We start from the raw sequence: 24,951 nt of genomic DNA, 5'->3' as shown, positions 1-24,951 counted from the left end.
CTAGGAAGGTATTATTATTCCAAGTTACGGAAGAAAAACCTAAGGCCCAGAAACTTGCTCAAGATCATACAGAATTAATGTTAGAGTTAGCACTAGAATATGGGCCCCTTGATGCCTACTTTTTGTTCATTTCAATAAAGATACTGGCTTTCTAAGTCATAATCACTTTTTTCTTTAATTTTTTTACGCCCTGCCCCTGCTCCCCATATATCAATCCTGTATCGAATAAGATTAGGACATAAATATTTGGATTCTTATTGAAAATGATACTTTTAGTATTTAATAATTACATAGTATTTGTCCCTCCTGCATTTCTGGCAAAGAAATTATTTGAGTCCCCCCCATTTCCTATTAATTTTTCCTTTTATATGTCAATGTCTTTGTCATGTCATTGTTTCCCCTATTCTGCATTGTGAATCTTAATACAGATCATTAACTCAGGAGGTCATTCTGTTCATACAAAATTACCATCCCTCAAGAATCCTCAAAACCTGGTAGCACATGGAGACCACCATCTAGGTAGAGACTAGCATAGTGGAGTCTGCAAATTGTCAAGAGAAATGGGCTAGGGTGGGGCAGTGCTTTAAGTTCCATAGATATTCTCTATTAATAATAATGTTATATGTTTACATAGTTCTTTGCACCTTAAAGTGCTTTCACATCAGTCTTTTCATTTGACTCTTATTACACCTCCTTAAGACAAATAGAACACTTAATAAGATTCTTCATCTTATGGATGAACAAACAGGTTGCTTGGCTACATCAATTATTAAGTATTTTTTCTTAATAGTTTGTGATACTTTGTACTTATCTTATGGCATTCTTCCTATATTAGCCTAACCTATTCAAAAATATCTTTTGTTTATACTTAATGACTCTTTGTACTCATCCTATGGCATTCTTTCACCATTTTATTAGCATTATTTATGTATGTGCATTATCTTTCCCCATTAGATTATAAATTCGGAAGATAGGAATCACATCATCCTTGTATCCCCACTGCTTAGCACAGTGTCTTGTACAAAGTTTGCAGTAAATCTTTTTGTTTGAGGAAAAGGAAATTTTGAAAGGAGATAGATTGAGTTAAAATGTGGTCAAATCAAAAAACATTTATTAAAAGCCTCCCATGTGCAGGGCAGCTAGGAGGCACAGTAGAGAGAATGTCAGCCCTAGAGTCAGGAGGACCCAAGTTCAAATGTGGCTTCAGACACTTGACACTAGCCATGTGACTGTGGGCAAGTCACTTAACCCCAATTGCCTCAAACCCCCTCATCTCCCACCCCCCCAAAAAGCGTGTTTAAGACTGTGCTATAAAAACTTGTTTTAAATGAAGTAGAGGGAAAAAATCCATCCTTAACATAGATATGTAGTTGGAAAAGTAGGAGTATTTTAAAAGGCAAATAATGTCCAGTGGTTGTTATGAAAATAATTTTGACCAGGGAAGATGGATCATATTTTGAGAACTGCAGGTATAGAAAATAGTTTTTGTTTGTTTTGATTTGGTTTTGACTAGTGCTTTTTACTTTGTTCCTGGGTTTCTACTACTTAAACTGGCTTTGCTCATATTAATTATATTAGTACTAGGAAATTCTCTAGTGGAATTTCTATTTGCATAACCGAACTGGTTATATGTTTATCCATCACAAAATGATTTTACTTCAATTAGAAATGAGAGACAACTAAAATTTTAAGACAATAACATTTAAACGTAATTGTTGAACATTTCGAATGATTATTGTTAACCATTTTCAATTTATTTTTTTTTAAAGTAGCATTTTTGAGGAGGAACATCTTTATTAAATTGTGGTTACTAAAATGAACAGCGTTGAGAAATACAGCTTATTTTATATTTTAAACTTCATCACAAAGACTGTTTATTTAGCTTCATATTTGAACTCCTCACATTCACATGCAGTAGTGATCTGTATCATGAATTTGTGCCAGATGATGGTGTCTGTGATACATACCTTGTATATTTCAGATTTGATATTTGCTGAACTTCATTCACTGTGAGAGTGAATTTACCCTACTATTTTTACTTTTGTTTATTTTGATTTTAACTTTGTGCTCTTTTTTAAAAAGTGGATTATTTTGTCCAACCCTTTTCATTTTTACAAAACTGAGATGCTTGCTCCAGGTCACCTAGATAGTATGTGAGAGGAAGGCTTTGACTCCAGGTCCTTTGTCTCCAGATCCAGTGCTCTTTCTTCTATACTAAATTTAGCCATTAAAAAGATCTAATAATTTTGGCCATTGTTTCACCTTTCCTTCTCCGGTCCCAGGGTCTTTTCTCCTCCCAAAGGGGTATACCCCAGAATTTGGGAACCTCTTTAAAAGGAATAATCTCTAGGCTTTATAAATCAAAATCCCCTGTACAAAATTAGAGAATCTTTTTTGGCTTTGTTAACATCTAGACTTAAATAATAATATTGGATTAGTTATTATAGCCAATATTATTTGCTATTGAAGGTGAGACAAAACAACTTACTGGCATAGAAATGAAACATTCAAAATTGATTTGGGAACAATTCTGAAAGAAGAAAAACCATTCAAAAATCTTACAGAATCTGGAAATAAAAAAGGTAATACATACATATATATATTTCCTCCAAAGCCCCTAATTACATTTTTGGATTGCTCTTAATACCTTTTAATTTCCTTAATTAGCATATTATATATTGATCTATGAAAAATGTCTATTGTGAATAACAAGGAAGGAAAGGGGAAAAGGAGTATGCATTTAAGTATCTAGTATATGTCAGGCACTGTGATAAATGAGAAAGATTTGATGGATTAGTGTTATGAAAATAGAAGAATTTTAAAACTCAAATCCACTTCTTGTTTTGGGAATGTTTAGAATCATCTGAAAGTGAGATTTCCCTGTTAGATGAAAGGTTGGTTCTGCTTCATCCTCACGAAGAAGCAACTCAAGTTACAACAGTAATGAAGAGACAAAAAGAGGTATTTTTCTGATATTCTTTTAACATTTTTCATCTTTGGTTCTAATATTACTTATCCATAAATTTGCCTTGATTTTTGGCCTTTTTAAAAAGATTCCTTTTCTGATACTTTTTCTGCTCTCTGCCCTGACACCTCACCCTCCTTACCCACCCCCCACTACAAGTGATTTCACCTTCCTCTGAAGTTCATTTACACCTTAGTTTGTATGAATCACATAACTTTCTCTCTTAATGCTTTATATTTTAGCTATTTGTGTGTTTCTCTGTAAGCTTGAAGTTCCTTAAGGACAGAGGCCATTCAACTTTTACTTTTGTACCTAACAGGTGCTGAATCAATACTTGTTAAATGAGTGATTGTTTTGCTGTCATAATATAGTATGCTATATTCCGATCTTAGTTAATTTCAAATTTTAGAAAATTATCGGAATTGTAGAAGGGTGAGAAATTAAATCTTGTATAAGATTTCAGTCTCTCTTGTTATATTATTTACCTTTGGTAGCCATTTTGTTTTAACATTAAATCTGATAGAGGCAGGTGAATTCTGTTTTATACAATATGTGTAGGGTTATTTTCTTTTTTAATTTGAAGAAAGGAATCATATGAACCAACACTCTGGGAAACATGAATTTGGAGACATTTTTAGTAAAAAGTTCCCATAATGCACAAATTTAGAAATTAATTAATTCACTTGATTGCTTCAGTATTTTCTTACATAGCTTGTATTTTTCTTTTTTTATGGTGTATGGCTTTAAACAGAAAATTAGTCAAGACATTTCAAACCAAATTGTGAATTATCTTTGTCTTTTTTAATCTTAGTTAAACAAATATTTAGAATGTGTTAAGGATTCTAGTTATTTTAGAATAGTGAATATATCTTTAGAATATATTAGTAAAGGTTTTAATCATTGCAGATTGAGATATGTTAATCATGAAAGCACATGGAAACACAGTAGCCTTCTGTATGTGTGTGCATATATTAATGTATTTGTTCAGTCATGTTTGATTCTTTGTGACTCAATAGACCATACTGTCCGTGGGGTTTTCTTGGCAATGATACAAGAGTGGTTTGCCATTACCTTCTGCAGTAGATTTAGACAGAAGTTAAATGAGTTGACCAGGGTCACACAGCTAATGTCTGAGGTCATATTTGAACCGGTCTTCCTTACTCTAGGCCCAGCACTATCCACTGAGCCATCTAGTTGCCCTAAATAAATGTATGCACATACATATATGTAAACGTGAATATAACACACATGTGTATATAAAATAGAAGCATCCTTAAAACTGAATGAATCTAAATTTGTTGTATCTAGGAAGACAAAGACTTACTTGATCTTTTCTCCACCTTGCTTTAGCCCTATAATGCTTGCTTCATTGCTTGGTCTTTAGATAACAATGACCTTTCGTGGGAAGATGATCATTTTGATGTCCTTCTTCCCCTTGAGGAACCCAAGAGGGCATCAGAGGATGCCCCAGTACTGAAACTGCCTAATTCACAATTGAGCTGAATATGGTGCTGAAGAAAGTTGCAACACATGTCCACTTTTGCCCAACAATGTCCATGGCAACTGGTGATTTAGCTGAGCCCCTAGCATAAGTTGCTGCTTACCTATAGTACTTCAGCTGTGGAGCTTATGCTTGTAGTCTTATAGTGGTGGGTAGATCACTGTGAACCTTTATCTCTGTCGGTGATGGTGATCCTGGTGTATAGATGTGGGTGTTTTCTGTTCTGTTTCTTTCTGAGTCTGGCAGTGGCAGCAACGAAGAGAAAGCATCGGTGCTTGATTGTTCTTTATAAATTGGTTCCTCTTTGATTAAAAGCTAATCTTTTAATGATGTAATGAGCATCCTTTTCTACCCTGAAGGTGTACATTTATGGCTAATCACTTGAATCTTTCTATTTCCTAGATGATGAAACTTGAACAACAAAAGCAGAAGCAGATGGAATTAATTAGACAGATTGAACAACAGAGAATAAAATTGGAGAGTGAATGCCTAAAGGCTCAAAAGACTCAACTAGAACATGAGAGGGAAAAAATGAAAGAAAGAACTCAACAGTTTTATTTAAGATGTATGAAATCTTACCCCTTTATGGACCAGTGGAAGAAAGAAGCCAATGTGGTCTCTCAGCATTTGGTAAAATAAAATTTCTTTCAGATTCTCAAGTATATTTAAAAAACACTTTAAAAACAATGGGTACTTTTGTAAATTTTGGAAACACATTTACACTAATATGATGCCTTAAATTTTTAAATTGATATTGTCAAATTATTCCTCTAATTTGTAGACGTGCAACCATAGTTAATATTCGGCATTTGTGTAACTCTGGGATACAACACTAATGAAACACCTATTAGCCTTGCTTTTATGAATATTGGTTGTGATACATGGACTACTTACATTATTTTTAGGTTGTTAGTAGATGTTATATTTTTATTAATACTAATTTCTATCAGAGAGTGACTTATTTTTTAATAAAGCTTCATAGAAGCTACAGTTAAAGAACTTTTAAATTCAGGTGCCTTGTATCTTTGTGTTAAATTCATTTCTTAAATATTCTCTTCTATTAGATTGATGATACTCCAACATTAGACTTGAAAATTTCCAGAGAAGATCATAGTAGACAAGTGATTCATAACTACCAGCAGCATCTTTTACAACAAAACAGGTATTGTTAGTTTTTGCACAAGTAAATTTTTGTGTGTGTGTCTAGATATTTTGATTTACTTATCATCCTTAAGACTCAAGAATGTGGAAATTTCCCAAAGGATAATTCTTTGTGGTAGCTACAGTAACTGATAACAGATATGTAATTTTCCAGAAGATGAAAGTAAAGATTAGTACTTAATTAATACTGGACGTTTTTTCATCAGAATAAATTTGATTTCTTACAGGTTTCACAGACAATCCATTGATGCAGCCAGAAAACGTTTGCATGAGTATCAGAATATGTTAAAACAAAGATATCCATCCAGGTCAGCGAAGTCCTTTTCATCTGATTTTGTAAAGCTTAAAGGTGAATCACTTGATAGAAAAATACTAACATTCCAGGCTACCTCTCACCTTCCAGAAGTACCAGAACTGCCAAGTCTACATTCACTACCAAGTTATCCTGTAATAACAGGTGACTCCCATTTGCTTTCCACAGAGAGCAGTGAAAAGATATCTTCTGATCAGACTTCTCTTTCTTATTCACAGTCACTATTAACTGAACATTCACTTAGGTCAGAACCTTCACTTAGTTCAGTACCTTCTGCTGAATCTGAATCTAAATTTGAAAGAATTCAAGATCTCTTTTCAGCTAAGAATCAAAGTCCACAGTCCTCAAGTCACTTCATAAATTTAGAGGATAGGCACGTCATTTCTCCAGATTATATCCTGTCTCAGAAGGAAAGTTTGAAGACAGTGCAAGAGCATTTAGATATACAAAGGAAAACTCTTTATTTTAATGAGAAAATCCCAGAAGAACTGGTTGTATGTAGGCAGCCTGAATTGGAAGAAAGGATACATTCTAGTCAGAGTGATTCCTCTTCTTTAGTACCATTATTCCCTCAGCACTCACTTTCTTTTTCCCCTGCTGCTGAACCTAGATCTGGAAGTATCCGAGAACACTTTTCATTCAAGAGTGACAGCATAGTTCCCTCAAGCCATTCCCTAATGCAAATTATTCCAGATAAACTTTTATCTTCCTCAGAGGACATGTTGCATCAACAATATAATTTGAACACGATCCGAAAACAGTTGAATATGCAGAGGGAAGCCCTTCACTTGTGCCTGAAAGCACATAAACTAGCTTCAGCAGAGGAAAAAGTGCTTTCTAGTCAGACTGGGTCCTCTCCTTTCCTACCACTAGTCCCTCAGTGTTCATTTAGTTCATCGCTTTCTGCAGAATCTGAATCTGGAGGGATCCACAACCCCTTGGCAAGGATACATGAGCCTGAATGTTTGTCAGGTGGTTCTTCAATCCAAGAACCATTAAATGTACAAAGGGAAGCCCTTTGCTTTAGTGAGGGAACTCAGGAAGAGCTATTGGTACAATCTAAGATAGCTTTAGAGGAAAGGCTATCTCCTAACCAGACTGCCTCTTCTTTCTTACCACTAATACCACAGCATTCATTTACTTCCCTACCTTCTACTGAGTCTGGAGACATCCAGATAGCTAGTTCACGTCCTGCAACCCCTAACATCCAAATATTTCAGGAAAAGCTTTTGGCTTCTTCAGAGCACATTATTCCTCACGAGGATGATTTGAACCTTCACCAAGAACAACTGGCTGTAGAGAGAAAAGCCCTTCAGTTTAGTCAGAGAGCCCAGCAACAGACAACGTTGAGTGAAAGATTACTTTCTGATCAAAGTAACTCTTCGTTAGCTGAGCATACATCAAGTTCACCACCTTCTACTTCTGAAGAAATCCAAAACCCTCCTGTAGACAAAAATGAGAGCACACTTCCTTCAAGTAATTCCACAATCCTACTATTTCAGGATAGGGTTTCAACTTCAGGTAATGGACAGTGTCTGCAAGATAATTTGGAAACGGTACAAGAAGAGTTGAATATACAGAGGGAAGCCCCTTTCTTTGGCCACAGATCCCAATTACACTATCTTGATCACAAGCTTGATGCAGTGGAGGAAAGGACTTCTAGTCAGACTGATTCCTCTCTTTCTCTACCACTGTTCCCTCTACGTTCAGTTAGTTCATTGCCTTCAGCTGAAACTGAGTCTAATTCTGATTTTGGAGGATTCCAAGAGCCCTTTTTAACCAGTGGAGAGAACGCATTTCCCTCAAGCCAGGCATCAATCCACACATTTCAGGATAAGCTTTTGGCTTCTTCAAAACATTTTTCAGCTGCTCAGGACAATTTGAAGGAGCTCCAGAAACAATTGAATATAAAAAGGGAATTTTTCAAAGGGAGACAGAAAAGCCAAGAAGAATGGCTTCTTCAAAGACAGACTGGGCCAAAACAAGAACAGAAGCACAAGGAGGCGTTAAAGGATTCACTGTATGAGATTCAGGTATTAATATATGTTCTATTTTTAAGTAAAATTATTTGAAATTTTATTTGTTTTTGTTAGGTGTCACGTTGACATCTTTTTCTGAACATAGTCTAAAAGTCTAAATTCTGGCTCTGAAACACGTTCTTTCTGAGTTAGTATTCTTGACCATATGATATAACCTTGAAGGTGCTTCAGACTTCTTACTTGTATTTAAGGAACAGAGACACTTGTTAGTGAAATATATCATGGGAAAGACAAATGGATAGTAATTTGTGTGAAAAAGACCCCAGGATTTTAATAGAGGGCAAATTAAGTATCAGTCAGTAGTGGGGCATCATTAAAGATTTTTCAGCAGGGGGCAAGGACATAAAAAAAGTGACATAAAAATAACTAATGTGATATTAGACTATGAATAGACATGTATAGTTTTCAGAATGAGGAAATTAATAATCACCCTGTATTGTACCCTGGTTAGTTCACATCTGGAAGATTGTGTATAGTCTTGGGTGCCATGTGTTAAAAGGGATAAAACTAGAATGTATGCAGGGGAAGGCAGTCACAATGGTTACCCATATTAATAAGATTATAGATCCACCAAAATCTATAAAGTAATAATTTTTGTAATCTTAGCCTTTTTTCAAAGTTTCCAGGTGTTTCATATGTTGAGTGAGCTTCATGATTGTTTGAGTATAGAGTAGTTTCAATGACTATATACAGAATAATTGGATTTAAGACATGATTAAGCAACTGTTACGTATAAAACACCTTACTCGACAGTGCATTGGAAGGTATAAGATGAATATGAAGTGGTTTCTTCCTTCAGGTAGTTTTTAATATAGTAGGGCAGACAAGACAAATAATTCAAATTGCTACTTTCTTTTCTAGGACATGGCAAACCACTTTAACCTCACTGCCTTCTTCATCCTTATTTCTCTTCCCTACTCCTTGCAGCTTCTTTACTTCCTGTTTTAGTAATTCCTTTGCCTTTGTTGTGTCACTGCTACCTCTGGAAGGTATTTTCCCATGTATGTTGAATACTGAAATTTGACACTGATGTCCACTGAAGCCCCTCTGGTTCAGTTGTCAGTAAGTTTGCACTACCATCATCCTATTTCAGGCCCTGATCACCTGTATTATTGTAATGATTTCTTAATTGGTTTTCACTAAATAAAACATGTTTTAAATGGCTACTAGATGCATAACATAATGCTAGGTTCTGAAATTACAAGGGCAAAAGGCAAGTCAAAAAGCATTCATATTTTATCTCTGTAATATGTCATGGACTTTGCTAAGTACTGGGAATACAAAGTAAGGCAAAAGACATTCCTTGTTTTCAAGAAGCTCATCATGTAATGAGGGAGACAGTATGCAGGCAACTATATACAAAAAACATACCTTCATGTTTGTGTGATAATTGGCTATTTTATCCAGAACTTGAAGGAAGCCAGGAAGTGGAGATGATTTGATCCAGGAAGTAATTGGGGGGAAAACTGAGATTTACTGAATTTGATGGCGATATGGTAGTTAAGTTGTGAAATGATGAAGTTTATACCAAGTTGGTGGCAATGTCAAAAGAGAAAACGGACAGATTCAAGAGGTGTTATGAAGGTAGAATTGACAGGCATTGGAAATGATACCTACGTTGTGAGCCTGGGGAACTGGGAGAATGGTGAGGATTTTAACAGTAATGGGAAGTTCTTAAAGGTGGAGGGAGGTTTTGGACATATTGAGTTTCACATGTTGACAAGACATCATTTGAAATGTCCAGTGGAAGGTTAGAGATGTGAGTGTAGAAGTGAGGACGAGATAAATTTATCTGAGAATCATCGCAAAGAGAGGATAATTGAATTCATAAAAGTTGATGTGATTGAGTGAGATGATAGAAGGAGAAGAGGACCCAGGATAGACCTTTAGGGGATACCTACAATTATCAAACAAGACTAATATAAGTTCTAGCAAAGGAGACTGAGGAGAACTAGGATACATTAAAGCCTAGAGAGAAGAGGGTATCGAGGAAAAGAAGGTGATCAACAGTGTCAAAGGCTGCAGGAAAGTTAAGGATGAGTATTAAAAAAAGGTAATTAAATTTAGTAATCAAGATATCACTGGTAACTGGAGAGAGCAGTTTCAGTTTAATGATGAGATGAGAAACAAGACAGTAGAGTATTATAAAGAGAATGAGTGAAAAGGAAATGGAAGCATCTATTACAAAAGTCCTTCTCAAGGAATTTAGCTGCAAAAGGGAAGAAAGATATAAGACATTGGCTAGCAGGGATGACTAGATCAATTGAAAGTGTTTTGAGGATAGGAGGACCTGAGTATTTTTGTAAATCCTGGGGAAGCAGCCATTAGGTAGGAAGAGCTTTAAGATGAGTGAGAGAGTGGAGATAATAGAGAAAGCAATCTGCTTGCTGCTTAAGATGGGTATCATTTCTGCAAGTGGAGGAATTTCCTTGGCAAAAACAAGGGTCTTCTCTAAATGTGAGACTGGTGAAGGAGGGGGTGGTTATCTGAGTGATGGGAGATAAGGAGATGGAGCTTCCAGTAAAAGGCATCAATTTTTTTTTTTTCAGTAAAATGTGAGGCAGAGTTCTTAGCTGGAAGGGAGAGGGAGCCATGGAAGGTTTAAGGAGGGATAAAAAGATTTGAAAAGCCCTGTGGGTAGGTGGGACAGTGAGTCAGATGTCAAAGAATTGCCTTGTCTCAGTGAAGACTCAGTTGAGGTCATGTAACATTTACAGTGAACCTGTAGAACAGTTGTGTGGTTTTTCTCTAGCTTTGTTACAGCAACATTTTTGTAGGAATGAAGGCAGAGGATGGTAGGAGTAATACTCAAGGAAACATTTAACAGTGTAAAGTTTGAACTAGTGTAACAAGGGGTCAAGATAGGGAAAGAAGGAGAGTATAGCTAGTGTTAAGGTAAAGAACTGAAGAGATTAGGAATTGAAAGCCATGGTGAGAATGAAGAACAGGATTTGAGCTTGCAAAGTGGAGATAGAGGAGGAGTGACAACAGATTGTAATCTGAGTATGGAATTTCAAAGTTCATGAATGTGGAAGTGGACAAAAATAAAACATCTTTATTTCTTCAGTGCCATTATCCCAATATATTCTTCATACTGCTGCTGTTGTACATCTTTTATCATATCACTCCAGAACCTCCAATGGTTTTTCCAGCATCATTTGTCAAATACAGTATAAATCAGTGCTGGTATTCAAAGCTTTCTATAATGGCAAAGATTTTGAACCCCACACTTATTTGGGTAAAGAAAGAGAAGAATTAAAAAAAGGAATGACAGATAAATAGAAAAAAAATCAAATTTTTAATCTGCTTAAGGCACTTGGGACATGGGCAAATGGAAACAAGGAACAAAAACTAATGGAAGTAGACTGTAACAAAGCAATGTAATCGAAACTAATCATAGGATCAACTTGCTGACTTTGAATAGGAAGATGAAAATCAAAATAAAGCAAATAATGAACATAATCATAACCTTAAATATGAATGGATTAAACAATCCAGTAAAAGAAAAGAGACCAAAACTCCACAATTTGTTGATAAATCATCTAAAAATGACATAGGCTATGGTTATAGGATAAGCATATATTATCATATCCAGCCATTGTGTTTGTTTTACTTAAGCATACCTTCTTACAAGGGAGGTCATTGTAAAATTGTGGAAAATATTTTTAAACATCCTTAAATATTTAATTAAAAACAATAAATGAGGAATAGGGAAGTGGTTAATTAAGAGACAGGTAACAGAGACCTTTAAGTGGTATAGGAGTAGAAGTGCTGAGTTGGTAGGATTTAATCAGTAGAAAAACTTGAATTAACTGGTTCTACACTTCCAGTCCCAGTTTTTGTAAGTTGGAATGTTGACATCTTGAAATGTGTCCTCACAGACCACTCCTGAGTGTTCTGTCTCTGATGGCTGCATTGGAGTTTCCCCATGGGGGAAGTGAAGGGTCTGGAGCACTGCCCTCAAAAATCATCTGTTCCCAGATGCTCCCAGCTCTTTGATAGAAGCGTTGGAGTTTCCCATTGGTGAAAGAGGAAGGAGCTGGAGTACACAAGCCTCACGAATCTCCAGGATTTACAAGTCTCCAGAATCTTTAATTCCTCTCTGATAGTGGCTGTGGAGTTGTTTTGTTTTGTTTTGTTTTAATTAAGGAAGGAAAAAAAGGACTGGAAAATAAATTGGTTTCTTCTGAAGTGGGGAAAGAACTCACAGACTCATTCAAATGATTTCTTCTCTTCTTCTTCCTGTTTTTTTTAAAGACAAATAAGTCTACACTCCAAAATGTGAAAGAAGCAGAAAAGACAATGCAATTCAGAGAGTTAATTCTGTCGCAAATTGAAGAAAGAAATCATCAGGAAGAATTTAGTCATGCAGATAAGAGCAAATGTGATGACAGCGAATTGCTTTCAGAAAACATCGATCCAGGTCCACACCACACCGGTAAGGAAAATGATTTGTGGTTATTTTATTGATTTTTGTCTCAGTGACAGCTTCTTATCTATCTTACATTAATTGGGTGGAAAATTTATCACGTATTAATATTATTTTCTGTTTAAAGTATAGATGTGTATATTTTGGTTTGATAGGTCAGCTGCAAAACAGAGAACTAAGGCAGAGACTTTCAAAACCACCTGTAGCAAAAATCAGATCAGGTCTAGATTTAAATCAGCATGAACTTAGTGCTATTCAAGAAGTGGAATCACCAAAAAGTGGCAGAGCTTCTATTAGAGGTAAGGATACATCCATTAATATCAAATTTTTAAAATTTGGTAAGCTTCTAATACCATATAAGGGGTTAAAATATTTCCAAGCATATTTACTTACCGCAGTTGTTGAATTGTAGATTTCATGGCCTCTCATTTTCTCTTCTTTCTCCTAAGAAACAGCAGATTAGTTTAAAGTAAGTCATCTCCTTTATAATAAAAAAATAAAATCAGTTACACTGACTATAGTTAGGAGTTTGGGCTACAGTAAACTTGCTATTTAAATATGTAGTTTATTTTGCATATAAAGGATTAAAATGGATGCTACCCTTCTCCTTCCTGCTGTTTAGTCATCTTTCATTGATTTTATGTGTTTCTCTTGAGGGTATACCATTCTTTCAGTCATCCAAGTTTGCAGCTTTATCTTTGACTTGCCCTTTTCTCTCTTGTATTCATTCAGTTGACTCTGCTGCCATCCATAATGCCTTTCATCCATTCCCTTTTGTCCACTTATATAGTCACCATCATAGTTCATGTCCTTATTATGCTTCATCTAGATTATTGCAGTTGTTCTTGTTCAGTTATTTTCAGTTGTGTTCTACTCTTTGTGACCCCATTTGGGGTTTTCTTGGCAAAGATACTGGAGTGGTTTGCCATTTCTTTCTCTACTTCGTTTTACAGAATAAGAAATTGAGACAAACAGGGTTAAGTGACTTGCCCAATATCATATAGTTGGTAACCGTCAGATGCTATATCTGAACTCAGGAATGTTTATCTTCCTGACTTCAGACCTGGCACACGATCCACTATATCACCTACCTGCCCTTGACTATTACAAAAGCCACTTAATTTTCCATTTTTTCCACCATTTCTGTTTTTTTTCCCTCTATGAGCCATCTTCCATGTATTTTCCAATTTAACATTTCTAGAAGACCTGACCATGTTATTGCCCTGTGCAGCAATCTTTGATGTTTCCAAATTATCTCTAAGATAAAATACAAAAGACTAGTTCAGCATCCATCCAGTCTAGCACTCTAAATCCGTTATAATCTGCCTCACATCTACTTTTTTAGCCTTATTAAATATTACTCCCTTTCATGCACTCTATGTTCAAGCCATTCTAGCTTTTACCATGACTTAGTATTCCATTCCTATATCTGTTCCTTTGCAGAAGCTGTCCCCCATTTTTGGAGTGCGCTGTTTCCTCATCTTTACCAGTTAGCATCCATAGCTTCCTTTTAAGACTGAGCTCCAGTGCTACTTCCAATATTTCCTGATTTCTCCTAGTTGTTAGGGTTTTTTTTCTCACCCTTTTGAAATTATATTTTATTTATTTTTCTGTTTTCTAACTATATCATTCTCCTACTCAGTAAACTCTGGTAGCTATCTCCTCTTACTTAGAGGACCAAATAAAAACTCCTCTATTTGACATATAAAACCCTTCACAACCTGGCCCCAACCTGTCTTCTCAGTCTCATTTTGTATTCCCATCCTTTCCACATACTATAGCCTAGCCAGTTTGATCTTCTTGCTGTTCTTCACCTACAACATTCTGTCATCTATCTCTTAGACTTTTTTGGGATGTCTGCTATAGCTGAAATGAACTCCCTCCTCATACCAACTCTTAGAATCCTTCAAAATTGAGTTCATATACCAACTATAGGAAACCTTATGTGATTTCCCCAGCTCCTAATGCCCTTATTCCCAAAATGACTTTTTTTACTCTTTTTGTACCAATTCTGTATATACTACTTGTTGTCTTTCCCAACAGAATAGAAGCTCCTTGAGATCAAGGACAGTTTTGTTATTGTCTTTGTTCGTAATACAGTGACTTCTACAAAATAGGTGCTTAACAAGTCTTGTTTTTAATTAAAATGCAGTATACCAACTTAGAGTCACCAGGTGGAGATGCAGCATAAATATTTTATGAAAATTCAATTGTAGTAATTTAAGAGACTTAAGCATTTGAGGGTGTTTAAGTCAAAAAGTCTTAGAGAGCTTCACTGATGCCTATAAATTAAGATATTTCAGTTTGAGCAACCTCTTCAAGCATGTAAGGAAATTTGTTGCTTTAAAATCAAAGCATCTCAGAGCTGGGAGGAACCCATACCTGAACAACGGTCCCCGGACTACATTCCCACAAGTTTCATGGATAGCTCACTACTGCTTTAATATCTCCAGTCTTATTAGGGAATCTGCTACTTCTTGAGGCAGGTCATTATAATTTATCTTCTCATTGTCAGAAATCCTTTATGTTGAATCAGGACATTGCTTTTTTCGAATTTCACTCATCAATCCTAATTTTGTTCTCTGAGCAAAGGATAACATACATGATATCAGATCCACATGACAGCCCTTCAGATCCTTGGAGAGAGCTGTTGTGTCCCTTCTGAGCTCTACGTTCTGCAAACTAAACATCCTCAATTCCGTCAGATGATCCTTGTATAGCATAGCATAATCTTAAATCTTTTAACCATGCCACAGTCCCCTCTCTGGACATAAAATTGAACCATGCCTTTCTAAAATGTGGTACCCTGAACTGAACACAGAACTCAAGATGTGATCTAAACAGGACAAAATACCATGGGACTATCTTCATTTTGAACATTATACTTCTCTCAGCATAACCTAAGATCAACCTGACTTGGATATAATAGCCTTCATATCTTACTGCTCATTCATATTAGAGGTACAATCTGCCAAAATTCTGTGGTCTTTTTTCACAGAAATTTTTATCTAACCACCCCACCTTCATCTTGTGCTGTATAGGTCAATTGATCTGTGTCTACTGATTTAATTATTTTTAATTTCAGAGAAGAGAGAATGTTATAGAGAGGCTGCTTTCAAATCAGCTTCAAGTGACTTGAATTTTAGCAACCATAAAAAAACTGTTGATCAAAATAGAAATCCTATCAGGATTTCAATAAGCCGATACCTGAGTTTGGAGGATAGTTCACAAGACAGTAATCAGGCTAGTCACTTGAAGCTTGTAAAGCCAGTTAATAGAGGAAGTAATGATGGTATATATATCAATCAGATAAGAGATGGAATAAATTGATTAATAGACTTGTTATCCTTCAAAGCTCAGCTAAAGCCTCACCTTCAGAACAAACACAGTCTTAATCTATTCCTTCTTTAAGCAGTTATTTATTTAAACTATACTGCTTAGCATGTGTGCTAGTCTTATTCACTAGATAGACTCATATTTTGGAGGGTAGGGATTATTGTTTGTTTGTTATAGTTTCCTAATATCCTAGCCACATGTTGAGTGTTTAATGCATATATCTTAACAGATTAGGAAGAAATAGTGTCAGCAAATAGCAGTAGGAACTGTGGGTAGAACACTTCTTTTATAAGAAGCTCAGGTTTCTCATCCATAAAATGAGATGGTTGGGGGCTTGATGGTCTATAAGGTCGTTTATGGTTTAGATCACTTCTAGCCTATAATCTGAAACTCTATGAACTCTTAGTTTACGAAAATACTCCCATTTTACAACTATTTTAGATAATACTGGCTTAACTATACTATACTGTAATTTCCAAGCTGTAGAGGAAAATCTGCTTTGACATGTAACTATATTTTTAAGACACCCTTTATGTTAAGTTCTGACCTGTATTCCTGTTGCTAGTGTTTTTTGACTTTTCATTATTTCTAGTTTCCTTCTTCTTTACTTTTTCAGGTAACTTATTCCTTGTCCCTTTCCCTAATCTTTATTGCTTATACTTCCCAAATACTATTTCAGTTCCCTTTTTCCCCTCCCTTGCAACACAAGTAGTCTATTTTTATTGCTTCCTAGACAGTATTAGTAATTATAGATGATTAAATTGTTTGGTGTTAGATTTCTAGACTTTTGTAGTTTGAGTCTCATTATATTGCTATTCCTACCACCTATCATAATTCCTAGCACATAGTAGGCATTTAATAAATACTTATTGATTGGTTATGACTGAATGCCTCAAATTCACAAAGCCAATATGTATTTGAAGCAAGACATGAACCAGTTCTTCCTGATTCCCAAGCTAAATCTCTTGTCTACTATGCCAAGCATCCTCGCTCAGATAGAAATTCTTAGTGTCTTTTATGTCATGAACTCTTTGTTTATCTGGTGAAGCCTGTGGACCCTTTCTTAGAATAATGTTTTTAAATAATTGAAGAAAGTGCTAAGTTTTAGTTAGAGGCTAGGAAAAATAAAGATGCCAGTTTTCCCCCTATCCATCGTCTCAAATGCCTTGAAATCTGTCCACTGACTCCTTGGAAAGGATGTTTCTTTGAGGCAGTGTTGTAAGACTATAAGTTGCAGTTTTTGATCTGCATGGGTAGAGGGTATATTCTCAATACCAATGAAATAACTAACTCCCATCTTCTCCTTCCCCTACCTCCCAAGGCTGCCAAAATAAAAACAACAACACTAGTTTATTTATTATTTTAATATTGCAGAATGTAAAAGCTATTTTAGAATTATATGTGAAATTCCCATTAACAAATTCCTTGTTAAAGAATATGGAGATGTCTTGAAAAAAATTTTGAAATAATGTGGCCTATAAATTCTTTTTCCTCTAACACTCTGTTTTCTTACTTCTCCCTACCCATCTTTATCCCATACTCACACTCAACTTCCCCTAACTATTAACTGGGAACATTTAAATGGTTGTTAATAGAAAAAAAGTTGTGATTAAGCAGTACGCTTCTTAGGCGCTGTAATGTTCTAATGATGGTCATTCTGCTGCAGTCCAAAGGGCAGAATTGGACGTGGTGAATGGATGTTGTCAGAAGCAAACTCAGATTCAATAAAAGGAATAACATCCTTATAATTAGAGTTATCCCAAAGTGGAATGAGCTGCCTTGAGAGGGGGCATTGAAGACTTTCACTGGAGGTATTCAAGGAAGACACAATAAATATTCGTTAGTTATATTGTGGGAAGTGTTGATCTTAAGGTATAGATTGGAATCAGTAACCGGTGGAGCTCCTTCTAACTCAAATTTTGTGACAAGAATAACTTGGATGGTAACTCTGTCCTGTAGATATTCTAGTCTTGAAACCCTATAGTCATTTTTGACTCTTTCCTCAACTTTACTACTTTAATTGTTCCTTGCTATTTACTGAATCAGACTTCTAACTCTTGAGGGTTCTCTAGAATTCTTGGTTTCACTCTTTTTCTCCAGTTTCATTCCTCACTATTAGCCAAAGTATCTGAGATTTTAAGCCTTTTCATTTAAGCCAAAGGTAATAAAGGGCCTGAAACTCCAGGAAATCAAAGATTGCAGTATGAATGTTCACTTGCAGAGTATCTTTTATGTATGTCTTATTCTTCCGTCATTTTGGGATGAATCTGTGGAGTTATCCCTGAGAATTAATCAGTCTTGTTTAGAGAACCAGAACACTGATATTTATTAATACTATTGGTATTTATTAATTCTTCACTCTCTCTCGGCTCCCCTGAACCCAGTCAGTTGCCAAGTTTTACTGATTTTACCTCCATAATATCTCTGTCATTCCTGTTCTTTCTATATAGCCACAACCCTAGTTCAGACCTTCATCTCCTCTCACCTAAACTATTGCTATAATCTCTCTTATTAGTTTCCTTGCTTCCATTCTCTACCAAGTTAATACTCCTAAAAGAGAGATCTAATCATGCCAATCCCTTTCTAGAATTGTTTCATATTACTTCCCTTTATACACAGTACATTGTAGCTAAATTTGCTTATTTGAATTCCCCAAATTCAATATACTATCTTCCATCTCTGCCTTTGTGTAGACTGTTGACAGTATATTCTCATCCTTGATTTTTAGAATTTTTGACATCCTTAAGGTACAGCTTCATCTCTGAAAATATCCATGATGCTTCCAGTTGTTAATCCTGTCCCTCTGGAATTTACTTATCGTCCACATTTTTTATTCCTTAGTAGAGTATAAACTCATTGAAAGCAAGGACTACTTTATTTTTGTCTGTTTATCCTTGCTGATTATTACAATATCTTCATCTTTTGTAGGCTCTAATTTAATTTTGCTTTAGTTGATTTGTTTTGAAAGGATACAACCCACTTTAGATGAGTGGGTTCCTTTATGTACCATTCCCAATCTGTACCTTTGCTTCTATGGGTCACCCTATCTGGAATCTTCTTCCACTGCTAATTCTACCCATCCTTCTGCAGCTAGTTCTGGTTCTCTGTTCTTGATGAAAGGCTTCCCTACAGCAACATATACTTTTATTATACTTATATCAGCCCCAATAGTAACTAACTGTGCTGAAATTATTTTATAATGTTAATTATAGTTTTCCACAGCTGTATTGCAAATTAATGTTTGAATTTCTCTTCCCACCCCAAATCTCTAGTTAAAGGGGCCATTCCCTGACTGCTTCTTAAAGAGGCCTATTCACTCAATGGGCGTTACCTCCGTCTATGTGAGTACCTGAAAAGGTCAAGGTCTCCCATGGCATCCTGGGCCATCTTCAGTCATCTTGATGAATATCTGGTCAGTGGACCCAGATGGCTCAGGAGGAGAAAGTAGGCTGGTGACCTTGCACAGCCCTCCCTCACTCAAAACGAAGTCAAGTGCAAGTCATGTCATCATTTCTCTGATGTCATGGTCTTCTTAGAAAAGGACAAACACAACCACATAGTAGCTGTCCAGTAGTTATTTGCTTATTGATTTATTTAGTTGAATCCCTAAGTAATTACCACATCTTAATTTACTACTTTGAACATTTGCTCCTCATTCTTCCACTTAATGTTAATGGAGTTGATAGTACAAAACAGAATTGATGACTTGTTGAATTTTGTCCCTTATTTTCATCCTTGAATGTGTTAGTATTAATTTAGTAGTTTTAAATAGCATAGAAATTATAAATAGCCAAAGTGGAATTGAGAAGAAAGATGATAAGTAGGGGACTGAAGTTATCCACAGTTAAAATAATCAGCACTGAATTACTGAGTTTACTGTACTTTTAACTCATTTGTTTAAATCTCTGAGCTAGTTACCTTCATTCTGTTCCATAACTAGAAACCATATTCTTTATCTTATTCAGCTACTTCATGAATACATGCTGTGGCATATAGGAAAATGCATGAGTCTCATAGTCAGGAGGCCTGAATTCTAGGCACATCTGTGACGTTAACTCTGTAACAACTTTTTCCAAATCATATTGCATCTGTGAAATGAGTTGAGTTGGACTTACTGGTCTTTTAGCTCTAAAATTCCATGAACCTAAGAAATGAGAGAAAAATACCCTATGTCTGTCTGTATCTTTTAGAAACCTTCACTGACTCTCTTGTCTGTAGGATAAAATATGAACTCCTTCACCAGTTATTCAAGGCTCTTCCTGATCTGGCTCAGGTCTTCTTTTCCAGACATATTGCACACTACCTTCCTTCATAGATACTCTGTGTTCCAAACATATTATGCTGGGAGAAGAGGGGAAGAGATCAAGTGGGATGGTTGCTGAATGAGGCTATGACTGTTCATTGGGTTATATATGTGTGTTTAGAATTATTTCAGAGCATTGTTGAAAATATTCTCTGATGTCAAACTATATTCAATCAGTCAGTAACGATTTATTATGCACCTACTATGTTCCAAACACTGTAAAATTCTGGGAATACAAAAAAAGGCAAAAGATGGTCCCTGCTCTCAAGATCTCAATCTAATGAGATGACCTGAAAATAACTATGTTATAGACAGTATATACAGAATAAATGAAAGTTAATCTGCTAGCATGAAGGGAGGTCGGGAAAATTTTCTTATAGAAGGTGAAATTGGAATACATTATTACCTTTTTTTTTAACCTATTGAAATTTTTCTCTTCTTTCAAACCCAATTCAGCTGCCACCTCCAAAAATCTTTGCTGAAAGTAATAATCTTTCTCCTCAGATTTTTTTTGGAATATCTTATCTATACTGTATCTTATCTTTACCATTGTCATATTTTATGTAGGATCTTTTATTTGCTTGGATAGTTTTTCCTCTTTTGAAATTGTAAATTTATTGTGGGTAAGGACTGATATCTTTTTATCTTTGTGTTGTCAAAGAGGCAATGATAGAGAACTAACTTCAAAATGAGGAGACATGGATTCATTTCCTGTCTAATATATGGGACACACCTTGTACAGTGTCATACATATAGTGGAGATTCAATGTTTTCTTAAGTTGAAATGGAATTAAACTCTAACTTAAAATTCCATTTTTAATTTTCATATTCAGGCCAGGCCAAGGATGTTGTAAATGAGAATCATGGGTTATTCAGTTATGCTGCTGATTTGGAGCAGAAAGTACCTGTATATCCTGGTTCAGCTTTTAAGCCAAAAAAGGTTAGTAATAAGGAATATTACAGTGCAGCTTTTGAAGAGATATACTTTTTTTGGTGTGTGGTTTTTTAAAATAATCTTGTTAAGTTTAAATTACAAACCTTGAATATGGTGTCCTCTGAGATCTGCTGTGGTTGAGGTAGATCAGTGATGAAAAATAGCCAAATATGAGCATCGCAAGACGTTCTGGTCTTTGTGGTACGTGATCTGTATGTGTTTCTGAGAAGCAATAGAAGTTAGAATGGTTTGGGGTGTGTGAGTGAGAATGTGAGAAGGGGGGGCAAGTGAGAATGTGAAACTTGTTGAGTGAGGGGGGGTGTGGGTGTGTGTGGGTGTGTAAGTGTGTTAGGTTACTCATTTCTGGGCAATGATGAAAACATCTTTTCTGCTGACCTTTTAATTGTGAAGGTTTCTACACTTGAACTGAGCTCAGAATTGATATTACTAATATCAGTGATTTCTTCATGATGTGGACAGCTGTGATTTCTTGTTCTTTTGTTTGCTTTGTTTTTTTTTTAGATAGTGCCTCCCATACCATGGCCCACTAATGACCTTCTTTCCCAGTCTCATGCACAGGAGCTACAAGATGACCAATCATCTTCATTGACAGTGTCTACTGGGAGCTTCTTAAGTAATGAAAAGTCTCGTTTAAACCTTGCAAATTCAGGTAACAATGTACTAATCAAGCCCAAATGAATGAATGCTAGCCAGGGTATCTGTTTCACTTTCCCTAAAGCCATTTTGTATGTTGCTACCTTTTTGCCTTCTTTAAGACTTTGTCAGTTAAACTTCACCATTCTCAGTCTAATGGTTAGTAAATTTACTTAAGTAAATTATTGATTCATGCCTGATACAGAGTTTCAGTCATCTTATGCCCATTAGTACTATAATAAATGGATTTATACTGTTTCCCAATAAATATAGAATTACATTATCCTGTTATCTTTCTGATCATATTTTTCCCAGACCTATCAGAAAGAGATTGTGAGGAATATTGAAACATTTGATCAGGTCTTTATATAGTGGATCTTACTATCATTCCTCCTCTCAAAAGTCTGTAATAGAAATTAAATATAGGCATAAATGTGGCACAGTATAAAATTCTTAGGTATTTTAATTCAGTTCACAAAATTTCAAACTGGGCAGAGTGATCAGCCTCACTCTCTCTTCTAGAGTCATCTGAATCCAGTGACAAGATCAAAGTCAGGAAAACTAGCAATGACCTGGGATGCATTGGTTGACCTTGGTTATCTTCAATGTCTGACCAAGCTCTAAGTGCTCCACAGTGCCTGCTCCCACTCCCTTTCATAGCCATTGGAATGAATTGTTCTCATTTGTCCATTCAGCAGGGCAAGTCTTCACTTGCTTGGAATAGACATCCCCCTTTTTAACCAATGGGTTTGAGGTCTGTTGATTACCCTACCTGGGTTAGCTTGTCTGCCAAGACAATTTTACTGGAGTATGGCTGCTCTTTATGGTACAGTTTCTTAGAGCCACAGATGAGAGTTGGATTGCAGGTGGACACCAAAGGTAGATGAACAGTCCTGAACAGGGCTCAGCAGGCCCTCATATCAGAGGTGCTAGTCTTCTTTGAATATCCCATAAACCCCAATCTACACTTAACATTACCACAATCAGGAATCTTCTAGATTCCTTCTAAATTTCTGTTGCAGGTAGAAGTGTTTAGATACAGTAGAAATCATGCCTTTAGAGAAATATGAACTTTCAACATAGAAATATTTTGTATTTCTAAAGTAAGGTAATGTCTTTTCAGATTCTATACTTAGATTTTTACATTTTGGTGCTCCTTTGCTACCCCCAAACTGACTGCTGATTTTTGTTAATAAATCATTTAGCTCCTTTCCTGAATTCTCAGGCCTTTGTAAATTCACTCTCTTCCTTGACTATACAAAAAGACATAAAATCTAATAGTAAAAGCACTTAATTAAGACACAAAGCAGTGCAAACAATAAGGAAAAGACTCAAGTAGTGGAACATTCTCTGTACTTATACGCTAGTTTCAGTATTCCACACCTTCAGGTATTATATAATTCTCCTGAAATCACCACCCTGTGGGTGAAGGGGTCACAGTCATTTCAGAAACGCCTGTCGGTAAGCACTAGAGTATGTATATCTGTCTCTTAAACTATCTTGCCCAGGATTCTCAAAGAGCAGGCAGGAAAATATCTAAAATTTCTCGCCCCATTTCTAGAGCTGTGGTTGTAGTCATTTGCTGTTCTAATCCTATTCACAACTCTCTTCTTGCACTCCTCTTCCACTTCACTTATGTAGCTCTCAGTCTCATTTCTCTTTTATATTCATTTGTATCCCTCTCTGGTTTTTCTTGGGTCTCATTATTTCTATCCTCTCCTGTGGCTATAATAAATTTTCCCACCTCAAGTTCTTGTTTCCTGACTCATTGCTAGTTCTTCCTATACATGACTTATGAGAAAATCTTAAACATTCTCTTCTGGGCATCAGCTTTCCTCATGTGAGCATCTCAAAAGCATACATAAAAGTTGGAAGTTTTCTCTGGCCATATTACTTGCTCCTTGTACTTTAATGCTGTTTAAACCATTGTTTAGAACTTTCAGCTTCAATGATCTTTAGCTGTGCAACGTGGTGAATTAAGGGAGATAGTGGAAAAAGAGCAACCTGGGGCTGCATGGTGTGTAACTGAGGGGAGAAGAGATAAATCCTGTTTTTCCTCTTCCTTTATACTTCTTATTACCTTCATTATTGTTAGCTTTATGATTGATTTTTAGGTGAATTCTTTAAAAGCAAAGATCATATGAAGGCTTCCCTGTCTTCTGATCATCTTTAGGTTTGGAGTTTTTAGCACCAAGAAGCTTCATTGATATTTGGTCACTGAATGCTTTTCCAGTCTTAAATAGCCCAAATAATGAAGTTCTGACCTTGTATCAAATCACTTTGTTGATAAAATGGCAGGAAAGGAACCAAAATTCAGAGTTTTGTGATGAGTTCTTCAAAATTACTGTTTTTCTTTTTCCTAAAATTCTAATAGTTGTTCCTGACTTTACAGAATTAGAGCAAACTTTTCCACATTTACATCATCAGCTCTTTAATGCTGTAGAACCAAGGCCTGACTTGGATTTCTCATCATCTCTTTCTCAGTCTGGACTTTCTCAGGATCTGAGCAAGGTATTTGACATAGTATGTATGTATTAATAAAATTTTTTAAAAATAATTTTTTGTTATAATGAATTTTAACTTATGAGAAGGCAGGCAAATAAGAATTGGGAAGAAAAATAAAGAAAACTTCAAGTATCTGTAAAAAATGTAAACTCCTCAACTTCCTTAAGTTCCAAGAATACAAAATGCAGAAATCTTGGAGAAAAAGACATTTTCATGTAATGATTTTTAAGTTGGAATTGTGTTTGAACATGAAAACTATTACTCTTCTATTAATCTGTGTTAAGGTAATGTGATGTTTGTCATGGTGATGTTAATACAAAAACATCATAGCAATGGCCACATTGGCTGTCATATCGTTATTTTTTTAAAATTACCTGTGTGTTTCCATCAGACCACATACCCTTCAACCCCTGAAAGCCAAGATGTATCTGGGTCACATGAAAGCACAACCTCCAACACAACTTTGAGGGCCAGCCTTCATTCCTCTCTTGATATAAACTTGTATTCTGCTATGAATAGAACAGGCGTGACTCTTGATTCCTCCCAAACTGAAGATTTTCCTAAGGAAAAAATAATTTTGGGTACGTATGACCTAGGCGATTAAGTAAAGTTTCAATCCTGAGGCGAAATGTAATATCACAAGCTTAGAAGCATCTCTTCAAAGAATTAGACTTTGGCATTTGTTATTCTATATATTTCTTTTCCACATTATCTCTTTGTTTTCTTTCTGATTATCTTTTCTTTACCATTTGGAAATTGTTCCCACAGATTCACAGTGAATATTTTTAAGTGCAGGTTTCCTTAGGACACT

The 24,951-nt window shown here is 35.7% G+C and overlaps 1 protein-coding gene and 2 non-coding genes across 3 annotated transcripts in view; all 3 read left to right on the top strand.

Annotated features, from left to right (window-relative positions):
* The window catches only part of CEP295 (centrosomal protein 295), an 85,026-nt gene that overhangs the window by 27,456 nt on the left and 32,619 nt on the right, over positions 1–24,951 (top strand). The window contains 12 exon segments of the mRNA XM_072611342.1: positions 2,470–2,493; positions 2,496–2,582; positions 2,858–2,961; positions 4,869–5,096; positions 5,531–5,628; positions 5,855–7,973; positions 12,237–12,417; positions 12,564–12,707; positions 20,881–20,987; positions 21,504–21,651; positions 24,028–24,146; positions 24,532–24,721. Of these exon segments, the coding sequence (XP_072467443.1) occupies positions 2,470–2,493; positions 2,496–2,582; positions 2,858–2,961; positions 4,869–5,096; positions 5,531–5,628; positions 5,855–7,973; positions 12,237–12,417; positions 12,564–12,707; positions 20,881–20,987; positions 21,504–21,651; positions 24,028–24,146; positions 24,532–24,721 (3,549 nt within the window).
* On the top strand, positions 21,127–21,209 carry LOC140509396 (small nucleolar RNA U2-19). Its single transcript, XR_011968720.1, has one exon. It is a non-coding gene; the product is annotated as a small nucleolar RNA U2-19 (small nucleolar RNA).
* On the top strand, positions 21,347–21,416 carry LOC140509395 (small nucleolar RNA U2-30). The gene has a single exon (XR_011968719.1). It is a non-coding gene; the product is annotated as a small nucleolar RNA U2-30 (small nucleolar RNA).

The sequence above is a fragment of the Notamacropus eugenii genome, chromosome 5, assembly GCF_028372415.1.
Source record: "Notamacropus eugenii isolate mMacEug1 chromosome 5, mMacEug1.pri_v2, whole genome shotgun sequence".
Classification (NCBI taxonomy): domain Eukaryota; kingdom Metazoa; phylum Chordata; class Mammalia; order Diprotodontia; family Macropodidae; genus Notamacropus; species Notamacropus eugenii.
The sequence above is the reverse complement of the archived record's forward strand: the minus strand, read 5'-3'. Positions and strand labels throughout refer to the sequence as shown.